The sequence below is a fragment of the Lithobates pipiens genome, unplaced genomic scaffold (genome assembly GCF_037356315.1).
Source record: "Lithobates pipiens isolate NorthernLeopardFrog02 unplaced genomic scaffold, aLitPip1_a1.2 Scaffold_18, whole genome shotgun sequence".
Classification (NCBI taxonomy): Eukaryota; Metazoa; Chordata; class Amphibia; order Anura; family Ranidae; genus Lithobates; species Lithobates pipiens.
Genome location: NW_027507758.1, coordinates 176546673 through 176570653, shown reverse-complemented (window position 1 = coordinate 176570653; position 23981 = coordinate 176546673). Strand labels below are relative to the sequence as shown.

The 23981-nt window shown below is 43.0% G+C and overlaps 1 protein-coding gene across 7 annotated transcripts in view; it reads right to left on the bottom strand.

The window, feature by feature from the left end:
- Positions 1-23981, bottom strand: part of BIRC6 (baculoviral IAP repeat containing 6) — a 597017-nt gene that overhangs the window by 297887 nt on the left and 275149 nt on the right. For all 7 annotated transcript variants that reach the window (XM_077486418.1, XM_077486420.1, XM_077486423.1 and 4 more), the window contains exons 44-49: positions 15659-15792; positions 15336-15463; positions 14674-15236; positions 13756-13931; positions 9394-9490; positions 1942-2136 (exon numbers count right to left, since the gene is read on the bottom strand). In XM_077486418.1, coding sequence (XP_077342544.1) covers positions 1942-2136; positions 9394-9490; positions 13756-13931; positions 14674-15236; positions 15336-15463; positions 15659-15792 — 1293 coding nt within the window. The remainder of the gene's footprint in view (positions 1-1941; positions 2137-9393; positions 9491-13755; positions 13932-14673; positions 15237-15335; positions 15464-15658; positions 15793-23981) is intronic.

Here is a 23981-nt window from a genome sequence, read left to right as displayed (position 1 = left end):
GGTGACGTGACAGTGATGTAACGCGCAGGAGAGAGGCATACGGACACCGAAAGTGATGTCTGACACGAGCGCGATGCTCGTTTATACACTGCACTGCTGTTTTTAACGAAATGTGAGTAGTTTTTTTAATAAATTAAACAAATCGATTCTAAATACTACACCTAGTATGGCTCTCTCTCTCTATTGATACTGAGCACCCAAACGAGGTTTAAGCACCCACCCCCCGAAAAGGAATAAGAGCAACTTCTGCCGACACCAGATTCTACTATACAGAACTATACTATACCAGATCGATTGTAGTTAGGTGCGCAACACCACTCCTTTTATATATAGGGAGTGCACTTTTGATCTTAGAGCATGCCAGTGTCCATCACCTGAAACTGGCCACATAGTAACTACTTTGGCTCTGTGTCCCATGATGTACGATAAGAAATGTCTTTTAGGAGTAATAGCAGTAGACTGAATATAAGTTCTAACAACAGGATGGACTCAGAATCAGACCAATGGCTTAGAAGCAGCCAAAGCTGCAGATGAAGCAGATATAAAATCAGCAGAAGGGGGTGCAGGAGCATGTTTGTAGCCTTGTTGATCAGAGTCAGAAAATAAATGGGTGATCTGGGCCATAAAGGGCTTGTTTAACTGTAGAAAAACCTCAGTCAAAAGGGCAGAGCATGTAGCCACACGACAGCTAAAGCGGGCAACATAACTGTAGGTTGCAGCTGTAAACAAATTCAGTCAAGCTACGAGCAGCCTCAGAGCTGCTAGCAGAGTGTTACAGCTACAGTGCGCCACATTTTTTCCTTTTATATGTTGCGATTGCGTGACAGTATGGCAACGTCTAAATTCCAGGTAAGAGGCAAGGCCTCATGCACTCATGAAACCCAGACAGCTGGTAGCAGATGAGGGTTAGATGACTAGAGGTGACCAAAATCACTATGGGCAGGCAGCAGGAACAAGTCACAGAACAAATTTCCAAATGCTTCCTTGATGCTTTATGGTGGAAACGAACACTGAGTGTGCACAATCTTTTAGATAACAGATGACTTCAAGGTTCAGTCAAACAGGGCAGTGCCTGGTGTTCAGCCCGACAAGGCTACTAAGGCCCCTTTCACACTGGGGCGATTTGCAGGCGCTGCAGCGCTAAAAATAGCGCCTGAAAAGTGGCCTGAAACGGCCGCTGCTGTCTCTCCAGTGTGAAGTGCCGAGGGCTTCCACACTGGAGTGGTGCGCTTGCAGGACGGTCAAAAAAGTCCTGCAAACCTCATGTTTGGAGCGCTGCAGGAGCGGTGTATTTACCGCTCCTAAAGCGCCCCTTAACATAGAAAACAATGGGGCAGCATTGCAAACCCGCCTGCAAAGCGCAGGCGGGTAGTGGGGGTTAAAACTGTCCCGCTAGTGGCCGAATAGTGCTGCTAAAATGATGGTAAAGTGCCACTAAAAATAGCGCTGCTTTACCGCCAGCACCCGCAACGCCCCAGTGTGAAAGTAGCCTAAAGGATTCTTCAGAGACAGGCAACCTAGGCAAGGGCTCTGAGGCAAAACTTTATCAGACTGGAGCTTGTGGAAGTCAAGTGGGTTCCAGACGAGGTACTCAAAATGCCATTGGAGACAACTAAGCTGGATAGCTGCAAATGAGGAGACAAGCTTTAGCAGCGATACAGAGGGTTTCTAACTGAAATAAATAAATAAGCGCTGGCAAAAAATAAATAAAAAATAGATTAATCTAAAATGCAGAGCTGAAGGAAAAGAAGTTCCATCTTTTTGGCGGCACTAGCAAAAGGTCGAGGCATGCTGGTAATAAAAGGGGTTATTCCTGATTGGTTTACAGCTTTTTGATTGCCAGTGTCCAAAAACCCTGTACGTGGAAGTAAATCCGAAAAAGTGAAAGATCCCTGTGACCCTTAACAAGAAGGAAAAAAGTTAACTGGAATGTACTAATACCTAATGGAGCAAAGTTGTGAATGCCTTCTGCATTGTCTGGCTCTGAAACGAGCACTCTTGCTTTCAAACTGCTCTCAGAGGTTTTGCTGGGACCAGAGTCAAGGAACTTCATGATTGTAGAGACCATACTTCGGGCGGTGTTAACAATTGCTCTAGTACTGGTGACCATGTTGTTACAGATGAGCTGAACCCCACCTAAAAAAAAATGAAATAAAAAAATCATGGCATTTCTGTAAATGTACTATTTAATGGCAGCTTGCATTTTTGGCTAAAACATAAATTGCAGTATTTATCCAGAAAGTAGAGCTGCACAATACTGGCTAAAATGAGAATCACAATTTTTTTGCTTAGAATGAAGATCACGATTCTCACGACGTAACATCTTTCACATTATAAAAAAACATTGAGCTAACTTTACTAAAAAGTGTATTTTTTCAAAAAAAGAGACCAATGCACATAGTGTGACAAAATATTGCAACGACCAGCATTTTATTCTCTAGGGTCTCTGTAAAAAACAAAACAAAACAAAAAATAGTAATATATATATATATATATATATATATATATATATATATATATATATATATATATATATATATATATATATATATATATATATATATATATATATATATATATATATAATGTTTGGCGTTCCAAGTACATTTCTAGCAACAAAAAAAAAAATAGGATTTTTTACATTATACTTATCTGTAAAATCCTTTTCCTTGATTACATCATGGGACACAGAGTCAGGCCAATATTCCTTACTTGCTGGGTTATACTCCATCATGAATGGATACCAGTAGACCAAAAGTCTTTAGACAGGAAGTGATTCCCTATATAACCCCTCCCATACAGTTAGTACTTTAGTTTTTTACCAGTGACTGCAAGGTGGATGGCTTGGTTTGTTTGAGCTCTTGGAGCTCCAGGTCTCTAGTCCCACAAACGGTTCCAAAAATGAATCAAGGGACCGATCGGATTCATTTGACACAGGCTTTTATGCTTAGATAAATGGTACCCCAGCCTCACACAGAAGAAGGCTTTGCCTGTAACGTAGTTTTGTTGCAAGAACTAACATCAAAAAGAGGGGAGGGACCTCTGTGTCCCATGATGTACTCAAAAGGATTTTTCAGGTAAGTATGACCTAAAAATCCTATTTTCTTTTTCATTCATCATGGGACACAGGGTCAGGCTAATATTCATTACCTGCTGGGACGTCCCAGAGCAACAGCCTTGAGGGGAGGGAGACACCCTGCCAAACAATAACCATCAGAACTTATACGGCAGCCTGTAGTACACTGCACCCAAAAGATGAATCCTCGGCTGCTCGAACATCCACTTGATAACATTTTGTGAATGTATGCACTGAAGACCAGGTAGCAGCCTTACAAATCTGAGCCACTGATACCTGATGGCGAAAAGCAATCCCTGGTAGAATGAGCTCTCACCCTAAAGGGAGGAGCTTTAAGTTTCAGATTGTACGCCTGAATGACAAATTGATGGACCCAATTGGCAATTGAAGCTGCCTGCCCCTTTTGGTAAAAAAAAAAAAGAAAAAAAAAAGAAGTCTGATCCTCGGATCTATGCAGCTCTAGACAGATAAACCTTGACTGCCCGGACAATTTCCAAAGAATGCAGTCGTCTCTCTTCCGCTGCACAAAGCTGAAAGAAAAAAGAACCCAAAATAATATCCTGATTTAAACGAAAGGCCAACATCACTTTTGGCAAAAGGGATGGAACAGGTTGTAACACGGCTCTGTCATGGTGAAGGATCAAGTACAGTTCCCTGCATGAAAAGGCTGCCAACGGAAACCCTTCTAGGTGAGGTGATAGCCATCAAGAAGGCTAGCTTGAGTGACAGCAAGTCTAATGGAATTTCCTTAATAGGCTCAAATGGTTGTTTCTATAACACAGACAGCACCAAGATCAAGTCCCAATGACACATATGCCTTGTTTCCACTGAGCGGATCGGTTTGGGTCGGTACAGTTTGGAGAATGGTCCAGCCTATTCAGGTGAGCATTTCCACTGCAAGTCAGACCACCAGGGGCCCTACGGGTTTTAGAAAAAGAAACCTAGCATGGCATCACACCGATTGGCAGACGTTTTTCTGTCCGCCAATCAGTGAAATGTATAGTAGCAATCCAGGGCCTTGTGGGCCAGGCTAGTGCCACCAGAATGACTGGAACCCCCTTCTCTCTGAATCCTGCGCAACAAATGTGGAAGGAGAGGGATCGGAGGGAAAGCGTAAAACCAGGGAGTACTGGCTCCATGGAACCAATAGAGCATCTGCTTTAATTGCCAGAGGATCTCTTCTTGAGACACAAACTGCTGCAGCTTGTCGTTGAACCTGAATGCCAGTAGGTCGACCTCTGGCCATGCCCAAAGTTGACAAATTTCCTGTAACAACTCTGGGTGTAGGGACCATTCCCTCAGGCAGATCTGCTGGCTGCTGAGATGATCTGCCTTCCAGTTCTCTACTCCCGGGATATTGACTGCCAATATCATTGGCACATGTCCCTCTGCCCAGGCTAGTATGTAGTTCCCCTCCTTCAGAGCTGAACGACTCCTGGTACTGCCTTGGTGGTTTACATAGGCCACTACTGTGGCACTGTCTGACTGAGCCCTGATGGGGCAGTCCTGAAGATCCAGGACCGCAGGGCCAGAAGTACTGCCAATAATTCTAGGATGTTGATAGGCAGGGTCTGGTCTGTCCCTGATCATTTCCCCTGGGCTGTGAGTCAGTCTAAGGTTGCTCCACAGCCTGAGAGACTGGCATCTGTAGTCCGTACTCTCCAAGTTACCGGGAGAAAAGATTTTCCCCTTTCGCAGGTTCTGATCCTGCAAAACCAGCTTTGGCTTAAGCATGCCTGAGGAGATAAGCACATTGAATAATCAAGGGCTTTTCTTCCTCTGTTCCAAGCCTAACAGATGTCTTGTTGTAAAGGCCTGGAATGGAACTGGGCATAGGGCATTGCCTCAAAGGAGGATACCGTCCACCCCAGATACAGAGCCGAATGGAGAGTTGTCTGGTGCCCCTTATCTGACACACCTGATCCTTCAGGGTACAGATCCTTACGGGTGGCCAGAATACACTTGCTCGGACTGTTTAGAATCAGGCCTAAATATCTTAAACTTTGAGCTGGTCTCAATGCTTATTTCTCTGTATTTATGATCCAGCCTAAGCTTTTCAAATACCTTACTGTATATTATGGTCTGTTCTAGAACCTGTACTGAGTGATCTCTGAGCAGGAGGTCTTCCAGATACCCGAGCACCAGGATCCCTTGGGCCCTTACAAGACCCAGTACCGATGCTCGGACCTTTGTGAACACCCGGGAGCTGTAGCAAGCCCGAAGGGTAGAGCCACAACCTGAAAGGGACGTTCCTCTACTGCAAAATGTAGGAACCTCCGATGAGGCTGAAAGTTAGGTACGTGCAAGTACGCATCCTTTATATATCGATGCAGGCTAAAAAGTCTCTCCTCTGGAGTGAGGTTACTACTGAATGGACAGACTACAGCAGAAAGGACTGTATCAATAGATAGTTGTTCAGGGACCTCAAGTCCAAAATGGGCCTGGTGTCCCAGTTTGGCTTTTGAACCGTAAACAGGTTGAGTAAAACCCCGTGCCCCTTTCAAATACAGGAACCTCTACAATCACTCCTTGATGCACTAGATGATGTAGTGCCTGAAACAATAAGTATTTTTGTAGGATCTGGGGGAATGCTGGATCTCAGAAACCTCTGAGAGGGAACCCCCTGTAACTCCAGCTTGTAACCGCGAGATACAATAGAGGTGACCCACTCATCCTGAATAGTTGTTTTCCAAATGTCTGCAAAGTGCAGTAGCCTCCTCCCCCCCACCCGATGGAGTGGGGACATCCCCTCAAAAGGAGGGCTTGGCGCTGGGTTTAGAATTTTGGACCCAGGGCCTTTTCTTGCCCTGGCTTTCCCCTGGGCCCTAGCGCCCCATTGGCGGTGGAACTGTCCTGACGCTGAGACATTGGGCTGACCATTTCTTAAGCCACAAAAGTACAAGAGCCAGACGAGAAACCTGCTGTATTGAATCCTTTAAAGCATCAACAAAGCACAGCACTCAAGGAATATCTCTTACTTTCAGGCAGATCATCCTCCTGGTTAGGCCTATAAGGCCGTTTAACCTGGTCCTTTATGGACTGGCAAATACCAACTGCTGTAACAGCTGGCCGAATAGCTGAACTGGCCAAAAAAAAAAGGAAGCCTTTAATAATAACTTAAATTTCTTGTCAACAGGGACTTTCAAGCCCTGTGTGTTATCTACTGGACAAGTTGAGTTCTTGTTTAAGGAAGAGAATGCTGCATCTACAGCTGGCATGCTCCATTTTTTAACCTCTGGAGATCCGCGCTATAGCCGAATGACTGCTACAGCGCGGACCTGCTTTGCTGGGACTAGGTCTATTGACGTTGTCCCGTGCACGAGCGGCCTGCGCGCCCCCCTGAGGGGCGCGCGCGCGGCACGCTTTGATCAGCAAGTCTATGAGACTCACCTGATCACGGATCGGAGCAAGGGGTCGATCCCGACCCCTTACCACGTGATCAGCTCTCAGCCAATGACAGCTGATCATGTGAGACAACAGAGCCGGTAATCGGCTATTTTTCCTGACCGCGCACATGATCGGCTTTTCCTGATCGGCTTTTTTTTTTCTCCTCGCGCTGTCAGCGCGAGGAGAAAAAAAAAAAAAAAAAGGCGTTCACCGGCGGTCATGATCGGGACATCAGTCCCGATCACGGCCAGCGTATCAGTGCTCACCTGCCCCCTGACAGTGCCACCTATTTAATAAAAAAAGCGCCCCCCCATCAGTGCAACCCATCAGTGCCCACAGTGCCACCCATCAGTGCCCACAATCTGCCTCAACAGTGCTGCACCCCAGTGCCACATATCTGTGCCCACCAGAGCCGCCCACCAGAGCCGCCTCATCAGCGCTTTTCTATGAAGGAGAAAAATGACCTGTTTGTAAAATTTTATAACAGACTCATCTGCCAGGCACTCCACCGAATCCTGAGCTTTTAGCTCTTCCCCCATCCTCAACCCATTCCTGCTCCAAACTAGGAGACTCCGTCATGAATCTGTCATGCTTCCCGACACCCTCGGGATGGAGGCAATCATTACGGCCATCCTGTACTCTAACCCGGCTAGGGCTGAGGACAGTTCATCCTTCGTGGTAAAGGGTGAAGCAGCGGCGTTTACTGTAGGCACAATACTAGATAGGCACAGCGGCTCAGATTGCCAGGGAGCCACTGGTCTTTCAGGGGATACAACACTGGGGACACGATTAGGTTCATCAGGAACTGATAACAAAGGTGTGCCCTTCCCTATGGTGTTAGTCCCATTCCTCTTTTTGGAAGACATTTAAGGCCGCAAACAAAGAGTACTTTGGTGTAGTTAAAACACATCAGAAGGGAGACCCTTTAATTAGGGCTCACCAAGCCCCTATGCAACAATCCTGCTAAACACCTTTAGCCTGCCAACATCTGGAGACTCGTGTGACCAGGGTAAGGAAAAATGAACCACTGCAAGTGTGGGTTCAGAGCCTGCTCTGTGTCCCACAGCTGCCTTCTGGAAGCACCACATGCTTGGCCTGCGCAGCTTAAATAACATAGGTATGCGGTGGAACGTTCTATGCATATGTGCGCGGTCCTGGCGAACGGGCGAATGTATTCCCATATTACGCAAATATTAATGCGCCCAGATAAAGGCTACGGCACATGTGCGGCAAAGCCGTGTGCGCCATAGCAGCCAAACTTGTGAACGCACGTGTGCCATGGTGAACCAAAGCAAAATGGCGCACCGTTGTGCGCCATCATACAGGTAAAGAACAGCCAGACACAAGCAGAAAATGTACACTTTTCAAACAATCACAGCTAGCCCAGAACTCCCCCGTATGGTTACCACACACAGGTGTCCAGCCTTTAGCTAGCCTGACTGATTGCTACAATCACTGGGACACCCCACAATAATAAAATAAAGGGGTTTTACTTACCCGTCCAGGTGCAGGGCCACTTGGAAGCTAAGGGCCCAATCTTCAACCTTCATGGCAGGTTCCTCTTGGACCTTCAAGGACTGGGTACCCTTTCATGTTTAGGATCCACTCCCTTGGTCCTGTACCATACCCTGCAGGAAATGCTTTAACACTGTTGTGTCCAGGATTTCCACTTCGCAGGGTCCAGTGCCCGGAGGCCACGTTACAGGCAAAGCCTTCTTCTGTGTGAGGCTGGGGTACCATTTATCTAAGCATAAAAGCCTGTGTCAAATGAATCCGATCGGTCCCTTGATTCATTTTTGGAACCGTTTGTGGGACTAGAGACCTGGAGCTCCAAGAGCTCAAACAAACCAAGCCATCCACCTTGCAGTCACTGGTAAAAAACTAAAGTACTAACTGTATGGGAGGGGGTTATATAGGGGATCACTTCCTGTCTAAAGATTGCCAGTGTCCATTCACCTATTGATGGAGTATAACCCACCAGGTAATGAATATTAGCCTGACTCTGTGTCCCATGATGTATGAAAAAGAAATACTGATTTTACAACATGTAAGCAACAAGTGTCAGAAAAAGGTTTAGTCTTTAAGTGGTTAAACAGACTTCATTTACAGACTGAAGTTCATTCCTTTGATCTAACAATGAAATGTTACTTTGGATACATTTGTCAGCTGTCAGAAGTGAGCAGAAAATCTGCACTTGTTGCACAGAATCAGGAAATGCCGTTTTAAGATCGGGAGGGGGATAGAATCACCATTTTGATTCTTAACAATTGTGCAGCTCTACTAGATAGATAACCAAGTATGATCTTAGTCAAATATAATGGATGTTACACACTTATAACATTATTTGTTTCGTAATATAATAGATCTTAAAGGGAACACCACCTACATAAAGTCTGCAATATTACAAAGAAAAACATGCCCAGAATGAATAGGCTAAATTCCTTTTATCATTTAACATATCATACATTTAACAGACTGCTTTGGGCAGATGTTTAACGTTTTACTTTAGCAGTCTTCGGAGATGAGCTTCTATGTTTAACCAGACAAAAAGTACAACTTAACATTTTGTACTGTGGGGTTTGCAATTGTATATAATTACTTATGCATGCAGCTTCTCTTGCCTGCATTCAGTTGCCATCCTCAATGCAAGTACAAATAATTATTAAAATGAATCTATTTACTGACACAAAGCATGCACAGTGTACTTCCCATGCTATTGTTTTGCTAAAGGATAACCTAGATCAGAATGTTTCCTTTGCAGTTCATGTATACAAGGAGTAAACAAAAAAGATATTTGTAGCAACTTAGGGGTCTATGGGACAGCAATATCCTAAAATTCAATTTTGATACAAGATGGATTACTTTTGGATACCTCAGTTATTAGTTGAGAAGCTAGACTGTTCCAAAAAAAAAATTCTACCATCACGTACCCATTTCATGGAAGGCTTTCAAAGCCTCACTTGTGTCCAAAACTCTTAAAATGAACCACAGCAGAGGCTCCGACAGCTGACAGGTAGAGAGAGACCCCTAGGACAAACAAATCACAAAAGATAAAATAAAAAAAGTTTAGGATCAATTTTTTATTGAATGATATGCAAAGACAGAAGGAGCTTGTAATACAGGCAAATTCCTTAAAGCAATATTACATAGTAAAATAAAACGTTACCTGTATTTAAAACCCTGTTACCGATACAAGAAGAGAATACGCATCTTTATTTTCCATGCTGCCAATTGCAACTCTGCTGAAAATGAACCGTTCCCTAAAGTTTCTTCTGAAACCAGAGTACAGATCGCTTTGTCACTGCTACTAAATCTTGTAGGTGCTTGAAGGTAGGGGCTTGAGGGAGGGACCACTGAGCACTTTTGATTGTTCGCAACTGGGTTGCATTAAAGTTTAATTACATGCAATATTTTCACTATTGGATGGAGTGCACAGTTATTGTTAAATTGTATTGCTGTCTCAGAGAAAACAATATATCATATTTAATTGGCATATAACCACACACTTTTCCCCCTCAAAATAAATTTACCTGGAAGCTTGGGGGGGGGGGGGGGGGGAGACGACGACAGTGACAGGCGCTGCTGGATTACACTTAGCCCGGATCTCGTGTGTACTCAGCGATCAGTCACACAGCCTAAGCGGCTCAAAAAATGGACGTCATATGTCCCCGCATTGAAGCAGTGTTCAGTCTATCAGATGCCAGGCCAGGATGCAGGACTGTGTGTGACTGAGCACCGAGTAAACAGGAGATCCCTCTGTTTAACACAGCAATGGCAAGCCTGCACGTGGGCACTGGTGAGGCTGCAATGATGGGAAATGGCAAGGCTGCAGATGGACACTGATCAGGCTGCATTAATGGGCAATGGTGAGGCTGCAAATGAGCACTGACACTTATTTTGCTTCTATTTTAATTCTATTAAAATAAATAATTTTAATTTAGTTCTTTAATTAAAATGTAAGTTTGTTATCTGGAATGTCCCTCAAAGTTAAGGTTGGTGTTCTACACCAATAAATACGGTACTTCAACTATATAAGGGGTCCATATAGTGAACTTGGTGGTGTTATTCACATTACGGACAACACAGAGGACAAGGGGGCACTCTTTACATTGAGAGGAAAAGAGATTTCATGTCCAAATACTGAAAGGTTTCTCCGCAGCAAGAGCTGTGAAAAGTTGGAATTGGCTTCATTCCAGGGGTGGTTCTGGCCAGCTCAGTAGATTGCTTTAAGAAAGGCCTGGATTCTTTCCTAAATGTAAATAATATAACTGGGTAATAACAGTTATAGGTAAAGTTGATCCAGGGAAAATCCGATTGCCTCTCTGGGATCGGGAAGGATTTTTTTTCCCATGCTGTAGCAAATTGGGTCATGCTTTGCTAGGGTTTTTCGCCTTCCTCTGGATCAACTGTGGGTATAGGATTGTGTATACGGGATTGTATGATATTCTTTTATTTTCATGGTTGAACTGCATGGAATTGTGTCTTTCAACCGGATTAACTATGTACTATCTATATATCCATCCTCACACAATGATTTTTTTTAGTATAATACAAGACAGATTCAGACACAACTAGGATATAGGCAGTTCTCACTGGGCAGTGGAAAGGGGGGGGGGAGTAAAGACAGAGACAGATTCAGAGACCCCTGGGACATCGCAAAACAGTGCTGATGAGGGAAGGGAAGGAGAAAAAAAAAAAAAAAAAACTCAGAAACAACCGAGGGTCTGTTACTCAATTCACAAAAACAGCTTCACCAGATGCCAGATCAATCACCCAGTAAAAACTTCAAAAACCATAGGCCAGGTGGCAGCCTTACAAATCTGCAATGCAGAAACTTGATGCTGAAAAGACCAGGATGCACTGACAGATATGATAAAATGACCAGTTATCATAAAGGGAGGACTATCTTTGGATGAATAGGCCCAAACCACAACCTGACAGATCAAGCTAGCAATGGTGGAATGAGATGCAAGGAGCCACCTGCAAGATCCCTTGTGTAACCTGAGGCAATCCGATTGTTTTAGGGAAGCCATAGCCAAAAGGTAGGCCATCAGCTCAAACCACATCAAGAGTGAAGTACCACTGCCCAATGGTGCTTAGTAAATTAAAAAAAAGTACTATGTCCTGTTTGAGGTAAAAGGAATACACTATCTTAGGCAAAATGGACACCCTGGGTCGAAGAATAACCTAATCCCTGTAATAAACGCAGAAGGTATTCTTACAAGTTATGACAGGCAGGTCTTCAGAAGCTTTTGTTCCTAACAGCTCAGCCTAAAGTTCAAAGCCATTAATACTCTGTGTGCCAGAAGTTCAGTCAATTAGGAAGAAAACAGACAAGCCTGCCATGAAGACTTCTCCAAGATCTTGCTGCCTGCAATGCTTGGTACTTCCTTCCATTACAGAAAAGTGATGTCACTAAAGCTGTAAGACTTAAAAACGAAAAAAATTTTAAAAAAACACTTTAGTTTCCAGGGGTGTGGCTTGGGCAGAGACGTGAAAGGTTGTATTCTCAGTTGCTCCTCCTGCTTCACATGACAGCCCTCTGGCTGAGGACTCCCCAGCTACTGCTGAAGACACAGACATGTGGGGACATTCTGCAGGCACAGTAAGTTATCTCAGTGGCCATGTACATGATATACACAGTCAATGATAGGGACTTAGAGAACAGACTTTGCAGGAATAGTGTCCACGTTGTGGAGTTGCCAAAGCATTCTGAGAGCAAGTCTCACGTAGTTTACTGAAGGATAATTAAAGGACACTTTTGGGACCAACGGTTTCACCCCTCTTTTCTCCATTGAGCATGCACACAGGACACAGGGTCCCCTCTAGAACACTGCCTGCTGGTGCACCTCACAATTTTCCGTTTTGGCTCACAAGCTTACGCCCTTTATCAGATTAAAAAGATACGATTTTGATAAAGGGTGTAAGTTTGTGAAGCCAAAATGGAAAATCATGTACTTCCACATCGTGTAATACATGTTTGAATTATCGGTTAAATACCAAAAGTGAAGCATAAGCCAGCTGTCTTGGTCTACACTAGAACCAATGACAGAACATATGGAAGGTGGAGGCTCCTTAAGAACCAATTTAAAGAATTAGGCCACAAATTGAAGGGAAGGACGTCAAAGGTGATATTCTCTGAAATATTACCTGCGCCATGCGCAACACAGGAAAGTCAGGGGGTGATTGGAGAGCTCAATGTATGGCTAAAGACATGGTATAAGGAGGAGGGGATTTGGGTTTTTAGAGCACTGGGCTGACTTTTCATTGGGGTGCAACCTATATGCTAAACATGGTTTGCACTTAAATGGAAGGGGTCTACTGTGCTGGGGGGAGAGGTTTATGGGAAGGCTAGAGGCGTATTTAAACTAAGATTGTGTGTGTGGGGGGGAGGGGTAAGTTAGATAATGGGGCCGACAGGTGTCAGCCCCTAATGGTGGGTGGAATGAGGAAAGATGGGGGGGCTATGGCAGATGATATGTAGATTCCTCTGTTACAATCAACCATTGGAAATGGTACTTTGTGTACTCAAATAAAAAAATATGCAACATACGTTTGCAAAATGTGACAATGCATTAAAGTGTTTGATCACAAATGCCAGAAGTCTGCCAAGCAACATAGGTGAGTTGGAAGCTCTGGTGCACAAGGAGAACTATGATCTAATTGGTATTGCTGAATCTTTGCTTCATTCTTCTCATGACTGGGCTATTAATATTCCTGGCTACGCTCTTTCGGAAAGACAAGGTAAAAACGGAGGGGTGGTGGTGTCTATGTGAGAAGTGATCTCAACGAGAGTGTGAAAGAGGACCTAGTTGATGGAGAGTGTGAGTCTGAAGCATTATGGGTTGAACTGTACATGGGTGTTATAGACCTCCTAGTGTTGGTGAGGTGGTGGAGACTCTGCTCCTTGTACAGATGGAAAGGGCTGCAAGGATTGGTACAATGAGAATAATGGGGGATTTTAACTACACGGAAACTGACTGGAGTAATGGCACTGCTGGGACAGTTAAAGGGCAAACATTTATAAACCTATTAAAAGTCAATTTCAGACTGAATTCAGCTGTGCAGAGGGATTCTAGGCTGACAAGACAAACTTGGGAATGATTCAAAACTGTATTAGCAGATAATTTTATATCTGCCTGCAATTCTCTTTTATGGAACATTAAACTATGATTTACAAAGTGGTAAATAAGCCAAAAGATCAAAATTATATTTCTTTAAAAGGGAAAATAGATGAATAAGCCTTATATGAAAATGTGCTTTTAATTTATTAAGGAGAAACGTTAATTTACCTGTCTTCCCATATATCCACATGCCATATAAGTTAAAATTGGCTGCAGCATCACTTGAACTGTGCTAGCCTTCTTGCTAAGAGTTGTTAAAATGGTGAAGAGCCCATCTCCAACTGAAATGGCATCTAGCCCTCCATGAAAGTTTTCATGTTTGGTTAAATGTAAACCACTTGCACCTGAAAAAAAAAAAAAGAAATAAAAAAAACAACACATCTGATGATACATGTATGAAAAGATGCTTAAAATTAAAGCCCAAATGCATTATTTCTTTATTTTAGAATATAGTGGGGAAGGTCAGAACCCTTGACAATGCTTGAAGACATTTTCCCTATGGAGTTTTTCAGTAATGCATTAAGTGAGGGAAAAATTATCTAATTGTTGACAAAGACAGCAAAAAAAAAAAAAACGACATTTCTAAACTTGCATATCTCTATTTGGGCTGGAGTTGGAATGTAACAATACTTTGGTGATAAGACAAGTATAAAAAGACAAGGATTGAGTGTATTCTTTTTGGCGGCTACAGTTTTAGACAGGCAGTGAACTGTCCAAGGGAGGGGGAGCCAAATGTGGCTCTCTTGCTCAAGCTTCAAGTCTATTTCACAGACTTAAAATTATTCACAAGCCTCTAAATGAACAATGCTATAGCCAAATGGTTGGCTAAAACTGTTCATTTCACAGAAGATACGGAATTAAAATAACTACAACACTTGGAAAGCCTAGGCCTTCATAACATTAAAACACTAAGGCGGGTTTGAACACTTTATCCGAATGCTAGTTCATAGAAAGCACTGCGTCACAAAAGGATATTCTTTTGAGAAGCATAAAGCACTGAAACATTTAGGACCTCAATAACTTACTACACAAGTGCAACAAGCAAACAGATATTAATTCGGTTTACATTGAGGCTAATATACTTACCAATAATCATGGCCATTGCACTGCTGTTACACTGACCAAGAGCTGAGAGGATCTGGCTCATGATTTGCTGGTTGGCTAGCACCAAATCTGCCACATATGTGGTAGTGCTTTGTATAGTAGAAGAGTTACTGCTCGAGTCTTTTCCTCCATAGACTTTCTCCTCATCAGAAACACTGTCTGTTGTGCTGCTCACGACAGGTGCACGAGCGCTGAACTCTTTGTTGCTTGACAGTGGCAGCTGAACCAATATATTAACCAGTTTTAACAAGTCAAACATCAGCTGATCTCGAGTCATTTCTCCACAAACTGCTTTGGCATCACCAGGTCTAATGATATTTGCAAAAAGGCCTCCAAAACAAGCCCTAGCCCCAACAGAGCTGTCAGATCCACTCCGGGACACAACTTTGTCAGAACAGGTGATGTAGTGATGAACAAGAAAGGTAACGGATTCAATGACTGCTGAGATAGTGCTAACAGAGACCACCTCAAAATTCTGTTCCAGAGTGAATTCTAAGAGTTTCACCTGAGCATCCAGTGGTCCTTGTCCAGTCTGAAAAGCACCTCTACAAGAGGAAAAAAAAATATATATTTTAATATTCTAGTAAATATTACAGAAAACCAGAAACTCATATTAAGGTCTAATAAAGCTTAGTAACAAGTACCTTTCTGTTGAAAGTATGTGTATGAGCTTTAACAAAAATTCACTAAACATCTGAGGACTGGTAGCTGAGAGATGAACTTGTAATCGTGTCAGAAACTCCTGCATTGCCTGAGTAGCTGTAGGTCCAACCTGCAGGAGAAAAAGCTTTGTTTTCAATATTATGGTACAAGATGTGGCATACAACAGCTGGGGAATATCAGCAGCAATGAAAGGCAAACTGAGAAAAAAAAAATAGTTATAACAGTTATAAGAATATAAAATATATATATTAAACTGCATTACAGAAGCTAAAGTATTTATAAAGTACTAAACTATAAATATCACCTGGGGACTGTGCTGGTTGGTCCCATGAGGGTTTGTTCCTGAGAGGAATTTCACAAGGACATGGAGGAGATTTGGATCGGATACCAGTAACTGGGCAGTATTTTCCTGAGCTCCAATATTGCTGCTGGGTCCAGCTAATGCACAGAGGAACAAATTTATAAACAAACATCTATGCCAAGACCTCGGAGTTACTGTAGAAATACAATACACTTCATGCCATTCAAATCACAGTATGTAAAATGTTAATAAACTTATTAGAAATTAACTGACACAAGAAGGTCTGCGAATATAAACAAAACATATTTCAAGAATGGTAAATCTTGGGTAAGGTACATTGGTAATTGACAGGATATGCGAGTGGTTTTAAAACGTGCATGCTCAGACTACAGACAGTAGGGTAATGACATTAACAAGCAGTTAAAAAGTTTTCAAACAATTCATTAGGCTCCATTCACACCTGTGAAAATATTTGGTAAATGCATGCAAAACTGCAACTTTTTGCACTCTCATGTGTTGCGTTTGCGGTGCCATTCATTGTTAATAGCACCCAAAACGCGGCAAACAGGTGTGTTTTGACAAGTGCAAGAACATGTGATAAAAAAATAAAATAAAGTGTAAAACTGAATGCAGAGAGAAAAAAAAGCTCATGCGCCATTTTGCAGCATGCATTACATTTAGGGCAGGCATTAAAATAAGTGATGTGCGTCACAACAAAAAACATACATAAAAAGCGTTTGTAAAATTCTAGATGTGAATGGGGCCTAACCGACCTCCGTAACCCCTCAACGTCAGCTGTAGAATCAGGAGCCAATCCTGATGAAGACATCACGTTGAAACACTTAGGGCAGAGCATCTATGGAGTGACATGATCCCACACAGCCTGTCTTTTATAGCTGGAGCCGACAAAGCTCTAAGGCAGTGATGGCAAACCTTGGCACTCCAGATGTTTTGGAACTACATTTCCCATGATGCTTACCTACACTGCAGAGTGCATGAGCATCATGGGAAATGTAGTTCCAAAACATCTGGGGTGCCAAGGTTCGCCATCACTGCTCTAAGGGGTTTAAGAGCCGTGACTCAGTGTCGGCTTAGACACTGCTAAATTATAAGTGTGTTACAGTTGTTTTGACAATACGCTATATTGTCAAAAGTATGGACCTTGCTTTGTGCACTGGTGCGCATTCATGTTGAAACAGGAAGGGGCCATCCCCAAACTGTTCCCACAAAGTTGGGAGCATGAGATTGTCCAAAATGGTACGCCGACACCTCTGCTGCGTTTCGGGAAAAATGGTTAAACATTCACATAGAAACACTACAAAAGCTTGCGGACAGCCTTCCCAGAAGAGCTGAAGCTGGTATAGCTGCAAAGGGTGGGCCAACTCAATATTGAACCCTACGGGCAAAGACTAGGATGCCATTAAATTCCATGTGCATGTAAAGTCAAGTGTCATTACTTTTGACAATGTAGTGTTTAACCACATGCCGACCGGGCCATAGCCGAAAGACAGCTACAGCGCAGTCGGCTTATTCTGGGTGGACATCCGTGGGACATCCTCCCAGAATCTTGCTCCCGCCAGCCCCAGAGAACATCTGTGACTGCCGGGTCCTCTGATCACGGCCATGTAACATGTGATCCGGAGCGATCACTTATAAACAAACCGGCGTCACATCATGACGCCTGTTCCTGCCGGTCCGATCGGTACAACGAGAGGGGAGAGGCGGAGAGATGGAAGCAGCACTGTGGGCTGGAGCCCAACACTCTGCCCAACACTCTGCCCAACACTCTGCCCAACACTCTGCCCAACACTCTGCCCAACACTCTGCCCAACACTCTGCCCAACACTCTGCCCAACACTCTGCCCAACACTCTGCCCAACACTCTGCCCAACACTCTGCCCAACACTCTGCCCAACACTCTGCCCAACACTCTGCCCAACACTCTGCCCAACACTAAAAGAAACAAAGAATTTAATTTTTTTAACCGAATTTTCAGTCTTTTTTTAATAGTGCAAAAAAATAAAAAAATAAAAAAAAAACACTGGTGATTAAATACCACCAAAAGAAAGCTATTTGTGTGAAAAAAAGGACCAAAATTTCAATGGGTAATTGTCAAAGCAATGTACATGAATGCCTTAGTCGTCCAGGACTCCCCTCCTGATTGGCTCCTGCAGCGGTCAAAATCAGCCAATCAGGAGAGGGAGAGAGGAGGGCCCGAACAAGAGCTGTGTCTGAATGGACACAGGGAGCTGCGACTTGGCTTGGGTGCCCTCATAGCAAGCTGCTTGCTGTGGGGGCACTAGACAAGAGATAGGAGCCAGGAGAGCTGAAGGAGGGTCAGCCAAGAGGATTTAGGCTGCCCTGTGCAAATCCCAAATCTCAAAATTAAACATGGAATCTACCCAGGTCTGCCATAGCTTCCATCCATCGGGGAGACTTTATGACTCTTTGGTAGGGATTAGCCAAACACCCCTCAGTTCGGTTCACACCAGAACATGCAAACACTGTTAAAGTCTATGGGACAAGAACGTGAAAAAGAAAAAAGTGTTCACTTTAAAGGCTTATATGCAAGTTATTGCCATAAAAAGTGTTTGGGGACTCAGGTACTGCCCCAGGGGACATGCAACAATGCAAAAAAAATAGAATATATATATATATATAGCTTGTGGCTGGGGTGCATTGCCGGACCCTGGCAATATACATTAAAAAAAAATTAAAAAATCAGCGTGGGTTTCCTCCCCCCAGTCCATACCAGGCCCTTTGGGTCTGCTATAGATATTAAGGGGAACTCCATGGCAGAATAAAAAAAAAAAAAAAAAAAAGAACACTATGGCGTGGGGGTTCCGCATCGCCCAAATCCATACTAGGCCCTTAGAGCATGCAACCTGGCACACCGAAAGAAGGGGGGGTCGGATACATTGTACCCCTACTCACTCAAAGTGACAAAAGTAAAAATGACAGAAAACGGTTTTTGACAATTCCTTTATTAAAGAAACAAGTGTCCTGCGATGTCCATCCATCTTCAATCACGGCGGCGACGGGACCCAAAAAGTAGAAAGAAAATTTAAAAACGAAAACACTACCTTTATTGTGAGGCGTCCCGCCAACTGTTGTCTTTTTGCTTTGTCAGCTCTTATATAGGCAAGGGCAGGCCCACCCACTGACATAACAGGATGACCCCCGTCCCCTCTGATGGCACGCGGCGTCAGAAAGGGCTGCGTCGCTGGGGGCCCGCCCTTGCCTAGATAACAGCTGTCACAACAAAAAGAAAGCAGTCGGCAGGACGCCTCCCATCAAGGCGGGATTTTTTTGGTTTTTTTTCCCCCTTTTTTTGGGTCCATCTACGCCATGAAGATGGACATCACAGGACACTTTCTTTTTTTAACCACTTGCTGGCCGTGTCATGCAGATATAATGCAGCACAGTGGCTTTCCTGGGCGCAATCCCGTACGGGTACGTCCTACCCTTTTGCGGCCACCAGAGGGTGCATACCCACTGGCGTGGCTGGCTGGCACGATAGCCACCAGCCACAGGGATTTGTGAGCGTAAACACACAAATCCATGTGCTGTAAGAGGAAAAGAGCCATATCGTTTGTTCCTACTACTACCGTATGTAGAAAAAACAATACGCCTCCTCTCCTAGTCAATTCTATCCCCATACAGCTAGAGCACAGTGAGGGAACACAATTAACCCCTTGATCACCCCCTAGTGTTAACCCCTTCTCTGACAGTATTAGTGCATTTTTATAGCACTGATCTCTGTATAAATGCCAATGGTCGCAAGAAAGTGTCAAAAGAGTCCGATCTGTCCGTCGCAGTAACGCAAAAAAAAAATTCCAGATCACCGCCATTACTAGTAAAAATAATAATAAAAATGCCATAAATCTTTACCATAGTTTGCAGACACTAACTTTTGTGCAAACTAATATATGCTTATTGCGATTTTTTTACCAAAAATATGCAGAAGAATATATATTTGCCAAAACTGATGAAGAAATGTGTTTAAAAAAATTTTTGGGGGTATTTCTTATAGCAAAAAGTAATTTTCTTTTTTTTCCAGAAAATTGTCGCACTTTTTTTTTTATAGAAAATAATATTTTTTTTTTAAAATAAAAACTGTAGAGGTTCAAATACCAAAGAAAGCTCTATTTGTGGGGAAAAAAAGGATGCAAATTTAGTTTGGGTACAGCGAACGACCGCGCAATTGTCGGTTAAAGCGACGCATGGCCAAATTGTAAAAAGTGCATTGGACAAGAAGGGGGAAAAAATCTTACTGGGCTGAAGCGATTAATAAAGGACTTTGTCAAAAACTGTGTATAGTGGTTTTTACTTTGAACTTTTTGGTGGATTGGTTGGGGTACAATGTATCCGATACCCATTTACATAATGGGGGGGGCAGGATCAGGGGGCTTCCAGATTCCGATAAGCAAAGGCAAGGGTTGTGGGGATAAGGCCCTTGTCACCACAATTTTTTTTTTTTATTTTGGAATTGCGTTACCCTTAAAATCTATACCAGACCCAAATGGGCCTCTGCCTCAAGTGCCCTGTCCATGACTCCACAAAGCGTATGCTCCAGCAGGAAGACAAGATGGACAGTGTCACTGATGCATGCTTTGTTGCTGCTCACCATCCTTGTGGTCTCCTCAAATGGTGACCGGACAGTGCATGCATCCTTGATCAGTAGCCACTGATCAAGGATGCATGTAGCCACTGCCCTGATCCTATACACACACTAGACACACACTAGACTGTGTATATGTTTTTTTTGGATACACTGCCTGCTCTGACTGAATAGAGTATAGACTGAAAATATAGTCTATGCTAAACGTAGAGTATATACAGTATCTCACAAAAGTGAGTACATCCCTCACATTTTTGGAATTATTTTATCTTTTCATGCCACAACACTGAAGAAATGACACTTGGCTACAATGTAAAATAGTGTACAGCTTGTACAACAGTGTAAATTTGCTGTCCCCTCAAACGCAACACAGCCATTAATGTCTATACTGCTAGCAACAAAAGTGAGCATACCCATAAGTGAAAATGTCTAAATTGGGTCCAAAGTGTCAATATTTTGTGTGGCCACCATTATTTTCCAGCACTGCCTTAACCCTCTTGGACATGGAGTTCACCAGAGTGTCACAGGTTGCCACTGGAGTCCTCTTCCACTCCTTCATGACGACATCACGGAGCTGGTGGATGTTAGAGACCTTGCACTCCTCCATCTTCCATTTGATGATGCCCCACAGACGTTCAGAAGGGTTTAGGTCTGGATACATGCTTGGCCAGTCCATCACCTTTTCCCTCAGCTTCTTTAGCAAGGCAGTGGTTGTCTTGGAGGTGTTTTTGGGGTCGTTATGTTGGAATGCTGCCATGCAGCGCATTCTCTGAAGGGAGGGGTTCATGGTTCCCTCAATGAACTGTAGCTCCCCATTGCTGGCAGCACTCATGCAGCCCCAGACCATGACACTCCCACCACCAAGCTTGACTGTAGGCAAGACACACTTGTCTTTGTACTCCTCACCAGGTTGCTGCCACATGCTTGACACCATCTGATCCAAATAATTTAATCTTGGTCTCATTAGACCACAGGACGTAGTACCACTAATCAATGTGCTTAGTCTGCTTGTCTTCAGCAAACTATTTGCAGGCTTTCTTGTGCATCATCTTTAGAAGAGTCTTTCTTCTGGGACGACAGCCACACAGAATAATTTGATTAAGTGTGCAGCATATGGTCTGATCACTGACAGGCTGACTCCCCACCCCTTCAACCTCTGCAGTAATGCTGGCAGCACTTGTATGTCTATTTCCCAAAGACAACCTCTGGATATGATGCCGAGTACGTCCACTCAACTTCTTTGGTCAACCATGGCGAGGCCTGTTCTGAGTAGAACCTGTCCTGTTAAACCGCTATATGGTCTTGGCCAACATGCTGTAGCTCAGTTTCAGTGTCATCTTCCTATAGCCTAGGCCATCTTTATGTAGAGAAACAATTCTTTTTTTCAGATCCTCAAGAGTTCTTTGCCATGAGGTGCCATGAACCTTGAACTTCCAGTGACCAGCGATGACACCAAAATTTAACGCACCTGCTCCACATTCACACCTTGTAGCACTAATGAGTCACATGACACTGAGGAGGGAAAATGGCTAATTGGGCCCAATTTGGACATTTTCACTTAGTGATGCACTTTTGTTGCTATCCGTTTAGACTTTAATGGCTGTGTGTTGAGTTATTTTGAGGGGACAGCAAATTTACATTGTTATACAAGCTGTACACTCACTACTTTACATTGGAGCAAAGTGTCATTTATTCAGTGTTGTCACAAAGATATAATAAAATATTTACAAAAATGTGAGGGGTGTACTCTTTTGTGAATATATATTAGGTGAGATGCACACGGTCAGTGAAACAGGTGAGCTATATATATATATATATATATATATATATATATATATATATATATATATATATATATATATATATATATATATATATATATATACACACACACACACACACACACATACACACAGTTGTGCTCATAAGTTTACATACCCTGGCAGAAGTTATAATTTCTTGGCCATTTTTCAGCATATGAATAGCACAAACTTTTTTCACTCATGGTTAATGCTTGGCTGGAGCCATTTTTCATCAACTGCGTTTACTCTTTATAGCATAATGGCAACAGAAATGACCCCAGTTCCAAATACCATGTATTGCTCGCTTTAACATCAACGAAAGCTTAAAGTCTTTTGTGGTATTTGCGGATGAGGCTTTTTATCTTCTCAGATGGTAAAGCTGTCCATTCCTCTTGGCAAAAAGACTCAGTTCCTGTAAATTCTTGGGCTCTCTTGCATGAACCGCACTTCTGAGAACTCCCCAGAGTGGCTCAATGTTATTGAGGTCAGGAGACTGAGATGGCCACTCCAGAACCTTCACCTTTATTCAGCTGTAGCCAATGACAGGTCGGCCTTGAGTTTTTGATCATTGTCATGTTGGAATGTCCAAGTACGTCCCATGCACAGCTTCCCGACTGATGAATGCAAATGTTCCTCCAGTATTTTTGATAACATACTGCATTTATCTTGTCATCAATTTTGACCAAATTTCCTGTGCCTTTGTAGCTCACACATCCAAAACATCAGAGATCCACCTCCGTGTTTCACAATAGGCATGGTGTAGCTTTCATTATGGGCCTTGATGCCTCTCCAAATGTAACATCTATGGTTGTGGCCAAAAAGCAAAATTTTGGTCTCATCATTCCAAATGACTTTGTGCCAGAAGGTTTGAGGCTGGTCTCTGTGCTGTTTGGCGTATTGGAAGCAGGATACTTTGTGGCATTTGAAAAGTAATAGTTTTCTTCTGGCGACTCGACCATGCAGCCCATCTTTCTTCAAGTGCCTCCTTATTGTGAATCTTGAAACAGCCACACCACGTTTTCAGAGAGTACTGTATTTCCCCTTTAGCTATTTGTGGGTTTTTCTTTGAACCCCAAACAATTTTCCTGGCAACCGCTGAAATTTTAGTTGACTTACCTGACCGTGGTTTGTTTTCAACAGAAAACCTAATTTTCCACTTCTTGATTAGAGTTTGAACACTGCTGGATGGCATTCTCAAAGCCTTGGAAATCTTTGTATATCCCTTTCCTGTTTTATACAGTTCAACTAACTTTTCCTGCAGACCCTATGACAATTCTTTTGCTTTCCTCACGACGCAAATTCCATTAACGTGAATGCAGCACTGGATGAAAGATGCAAGGGTCTGTCAGGAGTCCAGAAACTCACAGACCTTTTATACACACACACTAATTACAAGCAAACAGATCACAGATGAAGACTGTTACCTTTAATAGCCAAACCCCTTTTTGTCAACTTATGTGCATGTTATCAGGCCAAAATCACCAAGGTACGTAAACTTTATTAGGGTAATTTGGGTAGTTTCGGTTGGGATTATGATTTAAAAAGAGCAAACAAATTGATTGATAATAAATGGCTTCAGCCAAACATGAACCATGAGTGAAAAATGCTTTTGTGTTATTCATATTCTCTGAAAAATGGCCAAGGAATCAAATTCTACCAGGGTATGTAAACTTAGGAGTACAAATACATTTTATATTATATATATATATATATATATATATATATATATATATATATATATATATATATATTTTACATACACACACACACACACACGATTCTGCTATTCCGGGTAGGGGGCAGACACCGCTTGTGCTGCAAATAGACAAAGCACCCGCTGATCAGCGAGGGGGTGACCAAACAGAGCTCTGTCCTTTCAGCAGGGATGTGCTGTTTTTGGTTT